Source organism: Octopus bimaculoides, chromosome 23 (assembly GCF_046866305.1).
Source record: "Octopus bimaculoides isolate indiv1 chromosome 23, ASM4686630v1, whole genome shotgun sequence".
Taxonomy (NCBI): Eukaryota; Metazoa; Mollusca; class Cephalopoda; order Octopoda; family Octopodidae; genus Octopus; species Octopus bimaculoides.
In genome coordinates this window covers 19,122,674-19,135,173 of record NC_142950.1, presented here as the reverse complement: position 1 = coordinate 19,135,173, position 12,500 = coordinate 19,122,674, and the positions used below count along the sequence as shown (strand labels likewise).

General features: G+C 37.2%; 1 protein-coding gene across 1 annotated transcript in view; it reads right to left on the bottom strand.

Moving 5' to 3' along the window:
- LOC106867817 (uncharacterized) overlaps positions 1 to 12,500 on the bottom strand; it is a 110,713-nt gene that overhangs the window by 5,977 nt on the left and 92,236 nt on the right. The window contains exon 7 of the mRNA XM_014912840.3: positions 3,443 to 3,517. Within this exon, the coding sequence (XP_014768326.1) occupies positions 3,443 to 3,517 (75 nt within the window). The remainder of the gene's footprint in view (positions 1 to 3,442; positions 3,518 to 12,500) is intronic.

Here is a 12,500-nt window from a genome sequence, read left to right as displayed (position 1 = left end):
ATTATCCATATATAAGAGACGGCTGATTGTTTTGCTGTAACAGTTGTATCCACTTCCAGTTCTGTTTAGCATGTGAGATAAAGGTGTCTGTACTAAGCAGAAAAGGAGTGGAGAGAGAATGTCTCCCTGGAATATTCCTCTTCTAATGGGGATAGCTTTGGCTTTTATGTGTCCCTCTTTTGTTTGGAGCTGTAGCACTGTCTGTCATTTATTCATGGAATGTTTTATATATTTGATGATTATTGGTGCTACCTTATTCATGGCTAGTGTTTCTAGGATCCATGTGTGGAGAATACTATTAAAAACCTTTCGGCAATTGATCCAGGCCATACTTAGACCCTTCTTTTTTCTGCAGCTGTCTTCAGTTATGGCTTTAATGATCAGTAACTGATCTTTACAGCTGTATGAGCCTTTGCAGCATCCCTCATGCTTTACTGGAAATAGGTTGTTTTCTTCCAGATGTCTACCCATTCTCTGCGGTATTATTGCAGCAAAGGCTTTGTAAATTGCAGGGAGACAAGTTTTCGGTCTGTAATTTTGTGGGTTTGCCATTTCAGTGGATTTGGGAATTAGGATAGTTTTCCCTTCTGTGAGCCATTAAGGCATTGTCTCTGGCTCTGCTGGTATTTCATTAAGTTTCTCAGCCAGCTTTTTATGTGTTCCTGTTAGGTATTTTAACCAGAAGTTTGGTATCTTGTCGTGCCTGGGTGCCTTTCAGTTGCTTAGTTTTTGCAGTGCCTGGTGACCTCTTCAGTTGTTATAGAGATCTATAGTTGTTCAGGTGATGTGTTCGTTGTTTTGATAGATCTTTTCTGAGGTTGTTCTTTCGCCGGCCATATTTCTTTCCAAAAATCTTCCACTTCTGCTGTTGATGCTGCATTACTCTCTATTTTATTTTTGCCAAGTTTTTGTTAGAGTCTTTGGGGGTTGGAGTTGAACTGTTTGTTTTGTTCAAAGAAACGTTGGCGTTTCTCATACCGGCAGTTTCTTTGTGTTTTGGTGAGGATATCTTGCTTTAGATGTTCTTTTACCTCAGGTGTATCTTGTTCTGTAATTTTGTATTTACGTAGTATTTTTCATCTCTCTTTGTTGCTCAGTAGTGTTGATTGACAGATCCTTTCTCTTCTTTTCTTTTTTTTTTCTCTGGATATTATTTATCCACAGAGTTTGCTTGGGTGGTGACACTCCTGTTTGGATAGGTTTTAGTGGGTATCCAGCTTCTTTTGTGGCCACAGAGGCTGCTGCAAATATTATATCATTTAGTCTGGTCATATTGACATTTGTTTCTGTGGCTATTAGTTCTGTGACGGCTAGTATCACGCTGTTTATTATTGACGTTGCTTTATTATCAATTTTAATTTTTGGGAGGTACAATCGGTGGTCCATACTGAGATCTGTGACTTTCATTAGTTTCACCTTCACTATTTGTGGGTTTTAGATTTGTTTCGGATTATTATTACTATTGAGAGAGCAGTGCATGCCATTAAAGTGACACTGGGATGAAATATACGAAGCCGTGTATACCCATCATGACTACCAGTCTGATAAGGGTACACAAGGCACATGCATCACAACCGTATCTGCATGACATGGTGATCTCATATCGAGATAAACAGTGCATGACTTTGCAGATGGGGCCCAATTAGAATTTTCTTCAGCTTGAGTAGCCTATCCCGCTCAAAAGGTCCCTGAATAAGGGTTGTTTAAGGATGTCGAACGAAACACCCATGTTCAAACTCCAAAGATTTCCTCTCAACACATGGCTATGATGCTCCCCCACTACTTCTGCTTGTGATCAAAGATGCACATATCGTCAGCCACTAAGGGACATGCTCAACTGGTTAAAGTCAAACAACTGACAAGCAAATCTGTGGTATTAAGCAGAATATTTGCTGTAGCCCATCTTTTATACCAAGACAAAACAATGTACATGATAGCACTTTCAATCAGTTAAGACCAGAAGCCATGAGATCCACTGCCTGGTACTATTATTATTATTATTATTATTATTATTATTATTATTATTATTATTATTATTATTATTATTATTATTCATGGTGTGCACGAATGTTTTACATTCGGAATCAATGTCCTTGATACCGGGTCACAACCAGTTTCTTTAGTCATCGAGGATCTTTCTTATAATCCTTGTTCCCAAAAGAGCAGATTTCTGAATTGATGCAACTCTTGTAGTTACACCAATCTCAACAAAGAAACTTTTAAGTCTGTTGGTGACAGCACCTAGAGCACCTATGAAAACTGGATTTACTTTTGTAGAACAACCCTACCCCTCAGTCTTCCTATTTCCCTAGCCAAGTCCTGATACTGTCCTCATTTTACCTGTTCTTTAATTGCTAAATTCATGTCCACGGATAGAGCCATATCTTTGATGGTGCATTCTTTTTTTTCTCTTTGTCCAGAACGATAATATCTAGTCGCCTTGCATGAAGTTTCTGGTCAGTTTGTACATTAAAAGACTTTATACTTGTTGTTCTCTGTTACACTTTCTAGTTGACGTTGGTACCATTTTCTTCCTGCTTTAAATCTTCTTTGCCATATGTCCTAGTGTTTTACATTGGCCACACAGTCGTTTCTGCGTCTATATTCCTTCTGAGCTCTACAAGAACTTATGTGCATAACGAATTCCTCTTTGCTCAAATTCGTCTATTTTTGTCTTAATGGTATTCGTCCGCAATGATCGGCTTTACGTAGACATTATGAGTCCTTCAGTTTCTTTTTTAAGGTCTCGATTCAAGACGCAAAACCAAGATCAAGATTATTATTATTATTATTATTATTATTATTATTATTATTATTATTATTATTATTTCGGAATTTACCAGTTGAGTACTGGGGCCTTGTGCCTATAGTACAAAGGATTATTATTATTATTATTATTATTGTTATTATTATTATTTTTATTATTTAAGGCAGCGAGCTTGCAGAGTCGTTAGCACGCCGGGTGAAATGCTTAGCGGCATTTCGTCCGTCTTTACATTCTGAGTTCAAGTTCCACCGAGGTTGACTTTGCCTTTCATCCTTTCGGGGTCGATAAATTAAGTACCAGTGAAATACTGAGGGTCGATGTAATCGACTTGCCCCCTCCCCCAAATTTCAGGCCTTGTGCATTTAGTAGAAAAGATTAATATTTTTATGATTGTTATCTTTTTTAGGAAAACGGTGGTGAGAGGAAGTGTCAAAAATATTTAAAGAGTATTACATGACGAAATAGAATTACGGGAGAGGAGGGCTCTGTAGGTTGCACTTTCATGAATTTCATTTGGTATCCAATATTACTTTTATGGGTAAGGAGCGTATTTATAATGTAAAAAAATCTTTTGTTGTTATTTTTTATTTTTGTGAGTTTGTGGAGGAAGAGCATGTGTGGGAAGAAAAGAAGCGTGAGGAGAATAAGAAGTGGGGTGTTTATAAACAAACTTACACTTGGTATCCAAATGATTGGAAGGCTCTGTGTAATTCAATACCGTCGATTGTTCCAGAACCGTCTACGTCGAAACTGTAAAAGAAAATAATGGTATATGTATATATGTGTGTGGTGGGGGGTGTATGTATAGAGAGAGTGAGAGAAAGAGGGTGTGGTAGATAGGGGTTGGTTATATAAATGAATATACTTTCTATAGGTTTCATGACCAATCAGTGTTCTAGCTACTCTGTCAACGGAATTATCGACCTATTACATATAACAGCCAAATCATGCTCCATTCACGTCTTACCTTCATTTTACATATATATATATATATATATATATATATATATATATATATATATGTCCTTTATAAATATATATATATATATATATATATATATAATTAAAGCTACGAACAAACCAACAGGAGTTGCTGGAAATAACAGTCAAAACATTGTTTAAAGCAGACATTTATTAGTTCAAAAAATTCAAGAACGAAAGTTTGCAATACACTCTAGGATTTTATAAAATTAACTATCTTTCTCGTATCTCCTTCTACACATAGGAAAGGTTTAAAGCTGTGGCCATCGTGCTAGAATCGAATTCCTTCTGTTATGAAAATAAACAATTATAGAACACGTGGTGGTTACACTCCTTGTGCGCATGCACAGCATCTTTGGTTACTATGGAAACAGAGTTCTTCGCAATCAGCTATGCAACACGTGGTACTTCTTTGCTTTGGTTAGTATGGAAACAGAGTTGTTTGCCACGCTTCTGATTGGCTAAAATACCCAATTTTTGCAAATTTTAAAGGCTAATAACTTTTTAATTATGGATCATAGGAAAAATGAATTTCATTTTCATAATTAGTATACAAAACTTAATCTATATTCCAAATTTGAAATCAATTGGAACAAAATTGTAAACAGTGACGAAAACCACTAAGATCCCAGGGGTGACCAAATTATTTGGTGGGAAGAGCCATGCATGATATTTTCTCACACTCAAGAGCTGCAACATGTATGTGTGGTTTGTGTGTGTGCACGTGCACATGCACACAAACACACGTGTATATATATATATATATATATATATATATATATATATATATACAGAGAGAGAGAGAGAGAGAGAGAGAGAGAGAGAGAGAGAGAGAGAGAGAGAGAGAGAGAGAGAGAGAGAGAGAGAGATGGAAGCACTATATGACTGGGTGCATTTTGTCTTTCGTGTTATTCCCTCGACAAAATTGCTGATAACCAGTGTTAAGAAAAATTTGATCCTTCTCACTAAATCATATATCAAAGGAGTTTCTTACACGAAGATATTCTAACTTGAATATGTACTATTTGTTTTCTTTCAATAATTACATTGCGAAACTGTTTTTCTAGTATAACGTGCTTTTATACTCAAGCAAAAATCTTCGTTGATTTTTGAGTGAATTTCACTGTAAGTTTCTTTCTTCTTTCTCTCACAAGACTATAACGTAAGATGAATTTATTCTAACTTTAATACACTCTAAGTCAATGTAAGTATATACTCTAAGTCAGTGTAAGTAATACACTCTAAGTCAATTTTCTCATCGAAAATTCTTCAAAGTTAAGCATTTTAATTCTGTTTATTCCATAACTTCAGCCACTTTTCCCTTCACTTTTTCTTGCTTCTATCTCCCTAACCATACGGCCACTACTTAAACTTATTATCTCATTAAACATTCTTAAAGTTCATTATTTCGATTCGTTTTAGCGCGTAATGAACTCATCATTCTCTCACCATTTTTGTCACAAACTTTCCTGATTTCCTCTCTCATTGAACGTTTTTGAAGTTAAATTCTCCGATTCGTTTTGGCACAACGAATTTACTTTTCCTTCTCTAATCTTTTTCTTTCAGACTCTCTTTATTTCCTCCCTCGTTGAACTTTCCTTTTCCTTCTCTTACCTTTTTTGTTACAGACTTTCTATCTCTCCTATACTAATAAACACTTTTGCTCTTTCTCTCTGGCCTCTCTTTTGTAAAGTAATATAAGTTTTTACAAACCTCGTTTCTATCTTTCACTGTACATTCTACGATCTTTTAAAGTGTCCTCTCTTTTCGTATACTCTCACTTTTCTCTCATACCTCACTTTATAACGTTACATATAAGTTTGGTACAAACTTTATTTTGCTTTCCACTGTATATCTACGGTATTCTGAACTACCTAATTCCTACTTTCATCAATAAACTCTCTCTCTCTCTCTCTCTCTCTCTCTCTCTCTCTCTCTCTCTCTCTCTCTCTAACCTTTTTTATACTACGAAAAATCAACAGATGGACATTAGCAGCCAGCATGGAACATGGCTGGGGATATCTCCGTCAAACGAACTAATAGCAATGCAGCCGGGAAAAGTGATGCCCTCAAGTCCGAAACTAAAAGCAAAGACAAAACTAAAGATGAAAACCCTAAATGTCAAAAAGAAAAACGAACAAACGCAAGGACAGAAGCAGGCAGATCCCAGATTGCCAGTAAATTTTATTTAAATAATACCTGTTGGCATGGGGAAAAGGAGAACAAAATGCAGCTTTGCCCATCCCAAGCCTCATTGGAACAAACAAGGTAACCAACCAAAACTAAACCAGCAGAAACATAGAAACATGGACCTGCAGGAAGAAACAAGTCTCATAAGAATAGGAAAAGAAATCAACACAGATCATCTGCACCCCTCAAAAGACAATATGCAGAGGCTGCATGAACTGCAGCTATCGAGCAACAGGCTTTTTTGAACATGACCCAGAAGATAGTGCAGCAGTTGACATGGATGTATGATAAAAGATGCAAAATCAAAGCCATACATTTCAATGCACAAGACCACCTCACGTGATGGACCCAGGATAACTACTACTAACACCAGTAAAAATCTATCCAGATATCGCATCCAAAAGTCAATTAAAACTCAGTAACAGAAGTAAAAAAATTTTATCTAAAAGAACTTGCTGCATGCAATCAAGCAATATGTATGACACTCATAGAAACGCATCTAACCTCCAATATAACAAATGCAGAAGTACGCATACCAGGGTATGCTATATTTAGTACAGACAGAATAGAAAGAAGCTATGGAAGAGTTGCTATGTACATCCGTGAAGATGTCACACCTCTTGTATTACTGTCACATTCAAACTCAGTTTGCAACAACTTAATTATATATATATATAAAGCAAATTGATGTAGTTGTATGCACAATATTTCGTCCGCCAAATACCATGAAATATGATGGCAAATTTGAGGATAGCCTCAGCCACATAGAAGAGGTATTGACAAACCTAGACCAACACATCAATAGACTCCTCTTGGGTGACTTCAACCTCCTAAATGTTTAATGGCTGGAAGGTCACATCCTCTCTGGGATGTCACTGCATGAACAAAAGCATGTAGAGTCATTACTTGAACTTTCTAATATGTTGTTCATGGAACAAGCAATACTCGAGCCAACCAAGGGAAACAACATCTTTGACCTCTACTTCACAAATAATGTGGACCTTATCCATAACGTGACGGTGACACCAGCAACACTCTAAGACTACAACATTGTTGACCTAACACTGCATGATCCTAAACGAGCTGTTAGCATCTACCCAAAAAATGAGGACTGAAGCCATATCAAATTTGAATTTTGATAAAGCAGAATGAAAATCATCCGCAAAGAGACCCATGAACGAACCTCGTCTGATATTCTATCCATGCAAAACATACAGTCAATTTGTGTCAACAGTGCAAGCTATATGCACTAAATGTACCTCAGAAAGAAAGGCCAGCATACCGACAAACAAGATTCCCCAGGGATAGGAAAATCCTTATGAGACGCAGATCAAAGGCAACTTAAGGATAAAGAGAAGCCTATTTTAATACGAACACTCCTGCAAATCAAAAATACAATCAAACTCTCTCGTGGAAAGGAAAGAGCAGAAGGAGAGAATAGAGCTGTGGAAAGCATAAAAACACCCCTAAAGCTCTTTACTCTCTTTTTACTCTTTTACTTGTTTCAGTCATTTGACTGTGGCCATGCTGGAGCACCGCCTTTAGTCGAGCAAATCGACTCCAAGACTTATTCTTTGGAAGCCTATTACTTATTCTATCAGTCTCTTTTGCCGAACCGCTAAGTTACGGGGACGTAAACACACCAGCAGAGGTTGTCAGGTGATGTTGGGAGGACAAACACAGACACACAAACATATACACACACACACACACACACACACACACACACACACACACACACATATATATATATATATATATATATATATATATATATATATATATATATATATATATATATATATATACGACGGGCTTTTTTCAGTTTCCGTCTACCAAATCCACTCACAAGGCTTTGGTCGGCCCGAGGCTATTGTAGAAGACACTTGCCCAAGGTGCCACGCAGTGGAACTGAAATCGGAACCATGTAGTTTATAAGCAAGCTACTTACCACACAGCCACTCCTACGCCTAGCTGTCTATAAATTTGCAAAGGAAACAGCCACTATACAATGTAAAATAGGACCAGGGAATGATTCACTGACTGTCGACCCAAAAAAGATAAGTGAAGTTTTCAGTGAACAGTTTAAAAGTGTCTTCACTTCCCCTTGGGACAATGCAGCTAAAATACCCGGTTGAATTCTTTAATATTGCAGTCCTACAGACGAAGGCGCCAACCATCAAATACATCAACATTGAACAAAGGCTAAAAACCACAGGCCAGTCTGTCTGACTTCACATATCAGTGAAGTCATGAACCGAATTATCGCAAGGAAACTGATTAATGTTCCAAGAAGAAAATGACTTACTAAACAATACACAGCATGGCTTCCGTCCAGGAAGAAGCTGCCTCACACAGCTCTTACAACCCTATGACTGGGCTTTGAAACATCTACTTGACCATTCAAATGTCAATGTGATATCTCTTGATCTCGCAAAGGCCTTTGATAAGGTAGATCATGGCACGATATGTCACAAGCTGCGAGACCTTGGCATTGCTGGTAAACTGGGAGAGTGACTTCCTTAAAGACAGAAATCAGGCTGTTGCAGCCAATGGTGCCCTCTGTGTGGAAACTCAAATCCTAAGTGGCATCTCCCAGAGAACTGTCTTGCGGCCATTACTGTTTATAATATCTCTCTTATTATAAACAGTAACGGTCACTCAAACAGCCACTGTCACTAGCCACACTAATGATGCAAAATTATCACAGACAATAAAGAATCCAGATGATGTCGCAAGCTTACAGCAGGACTTCAGTGCAATATACAAGTGGGCTGAATTAAACAACATGCAGTTTATTGCTGGAAAATTTCATGTACCGCAATATCAGCACACAGATGCACCACAGCCTGTATACACAGGATCCGAAGACACTGCAATCCCAGAGTTGCAGACAGTGATAGTCTTAGGGATCTGTATGAGCAATGATGCATCATTTCATATGCACATTACCAAGATAGTAGCAAAGTGCAGACAACTGGAAAGATAGATACTAAGGTCCTTCAAAATAAGAGACCAAGAAGCTATGCTGACCCTGTGGAAGACCTTTGTTCTCAATTGCCTGGACTACTGCTCTCAGCTATGGTCACCACACAGTGCCAAACTAACAGCGGAGCTTGAAGCAGTTCAACGTCATTACACTAAAAAGCTTGTAACAGTGCATCAGATGAGCTACAGGGAGAGGCAGAAAATACTATGATTTTATTCCCTGGAGCGAAGGTGCAACAGACATGTGATAATCTACATATGGAAAATTCTGGAAGGGATAGTACCTAATTTCGGCATTGAGTATAATATAATGCCCGAACTGGACGACGTAGTATTGTACCAAGGGTACAATTCTGCCCACTGCCTTCCTAAAGAAACGACGTGTTTTTTCTGTCTCTTCTCTCATGGCACTTCTACCTAGCGTTCATAATAATTTTCTATCGTCTTGGCTCAACAGCCCTCACCGTTTGTTTTTACTGTCTTGTTCTCACAGACCTGTTCTTGTTAACACTTTCACCCTCCGCAAAAAATTCCAAATTTTATTTAATTTGCTTTGCGTGAAGGACTATTCCAACGAAGTGGTGTATTGTCCGTGCCTTTGAAACGCGGAGTAGATGGAACAGGGACAACTGACGAAGGGGTATACTCTTTATGTTGCATGTCTCATTTCTCTGTTTGTTTGTTTTTTTTTCGTTGTTCAAAAAAAGTTCGTTTTCTGTTTTCGTTTTTATGTTTTCGTTTCTCATTGTGTTTAACGTTTTTTTTTATGTCCTGTACCCATATATGCATGTATGTATACATATAGATGTAGGTATGTACATATATGTATGGATATATGCATATATTTATATATTATTTATATTATTATATGATCGAACGCCACGCATCCTTTTCCAAGTAAGTTATATATATATATATATTTATGTGGAGAATGGAGCAACAAATACAAGAAGTAGCAATTTTGTTGGGCTAGTTAGCCGTTGTTTTATTATGTGGAGGTTATGTAATGAGTCATTGTGGAGGTTGAGGTTATGTAGTAAGTCATTGTGGATGTTATGTAATAGTCATTTACGTACGTTTCAATCTAGCCAATGGTTTGGCAGATCTCTTCAGAATGTTGAGGAATGTTGAACTCTTAACATACTCCTCAACATTCTGAAGAGATCTGCCAAACCATTGGCTAGATTGAAACGTACGTAAATGACTATTACATAACATCTACAATGACTCACTACATAACCTCAACCTCCACAATGACTCATTACATAACCTCCACATAATAAAACAACGGCTAACTAGCCCAACAGAATTGCTTCTTCTTGTATTTATTGCTCCATTCTCCACATAAATATAATTATAAACTATGGTTTAAACAATAAATTACCTGCCTCTGGATGCCCTCTACCCAAGACGGTACCCGTACAGGTGATTCCCAGGAGTGCCTCCAGATTTAAACATCCCCTGGTTGCTTGGATGCTTCAGACTACCCCTGAAGGATTGAGGCAAGCCTACGTTGAAACATATTTTGTTGTGTCGTTCTCTTTTAGTGCTTTATTATTTAACACACTCATCGGTAAAGTTTCCACTCATTTACTTATTTATTTTTTCTAAGGTTTTCGTTGCGCCTTGCAACCTTTTCAATAGTCATTGACTCTGTCTGTTATCCGAGCTGCGTTCTTTTTGATTGTGCGCATCTGTTTGGGTCAGTGTGTGTGCGCATATACATGTATGTATGTATGTATGTATGTATGTATGTATGTATGTATGTATGTACGTATGTATGTATGTATGTATGTATGTATGTATGTAAGTGTGTGTGTATGCATGTATGTGTGTGTGCATATGTATATACGTATGCATATATGTAGATTTGTTTGTATGCATTCTGCACGTTCATGTGTTTGTGTGTTTTTATGTGTGTGTGTTTGCATGTGTGTGTATATATGTGTTTGCATGTGTCTGCATGTCTGAGTGTGTCTGTGTATGGTTATTTGTGACTATGTACTGTGTCTGTATGTATGGATGTGTGTCTCCGTATGTGTCCTTTTGTGAAGTGAAGTGTGTGTATATGATCACGTGTTTCAGTCTTCATTTGCGTATGTATATGTGTATGTGTGCCTGTCTGTTCATATTACCTGTGTACCTATCCGTCTGTATGTCTATCTGTTTACATTCATATCCATTTACCTATACACATGTGCACATACATGTACGTATACATATATACACGCATACACATACATATATCTACATAACAGCCCACTAACTATTCTACTTGTATATAAATATAAACTGTAGGTATGGGGGTATGATTACCTATTACGTATATTTCCTATTTAGCACTGGGGATGTTTCATATATGAGGACGTACTCCTGTATTTGTCTGAGGAATCAAAAGACAACCCAAATCTATGAAAAGTCTCCTGACACAAGCCCAAGTACATTCGACAACCACACTGAAGCTGTCAATAAACAAAATGCGGAAGACATAACTGTGGCATATGCATCAACCTAATTGAGGGATCGGAGTTTTACTTCAAACAGGGTCAACGTTTTACGGTGAAAAACAATTTCACATGTGCTTCAGAAAACCTAATATATGTATTAACTTGCTCAGGATGTCGAGAGCAATACATAGGCCAAACCAAAAGCAATCTACGCCAAAGGATGACAATACATAGATCCCAGATTAAAATTCGAGGATACAGAAAAATAGCATTCAGCGAATACATCAACATTTGCGCCACTAACGAACAACCCAACTTCAGAATTTTTCCTCTCTATAAATTCAGAGACGATGCAATCTATAATCAGCGCATTAGCAAAGAGTCATATTTTATCGCAAAATATAAACTCCTTTTGAAACCCCCACCACAGAGGACACTACTATAAAGACCTTAGAATAATAACCATACAAATATTACAAACGATATATTCACAACAGAACAATTCCACTCCCTACTACTATAACCACAACAGGTCACTTAGGTCACTTGACCATTTAAGAGCATTTTACCAACAACCTACTACTGTCATACCACTCCCGTATTTTTCTAATTCTTTCTCTTCTTTTCCTACTCCCTCTCCTTCTTCTTCTTCTTCTTCACCGTCTCCTTCCTCGGCTACTGCTATTTAAACAATCAAAACCAAGAACCCACATTCCTCATATTAAATATTCTTTCAGATCTGCTACTACCTACCTACCTACCTACCTACCGAGCCTTCACAAAAGTAAGAGAGAGAGAGAGATACAGACAGACAGACAGACAGAAAAAAAAAGAAAATGTCCTATGTATTTGAAAGCTATGGAAATATTTTTTTTAAATATTTCATTTAATTTTTCCACAATTTAATTGTTTTTCATGTTTTACTCTAAGTTGAAAAGGTCACAAAGACTGAAACCGGTACTAAAATGTTCTTCATGATAAAATTATCTTAGCATTTTCTACCTTGTCCTATTTTCCTTATACATATCAACTCATGTGTTACTTTTCAACCTTCTATACACACACACACACATACACACAAATATATATATATAATTGAGGTGTATTCCGTTAAGAACGTATTAGAG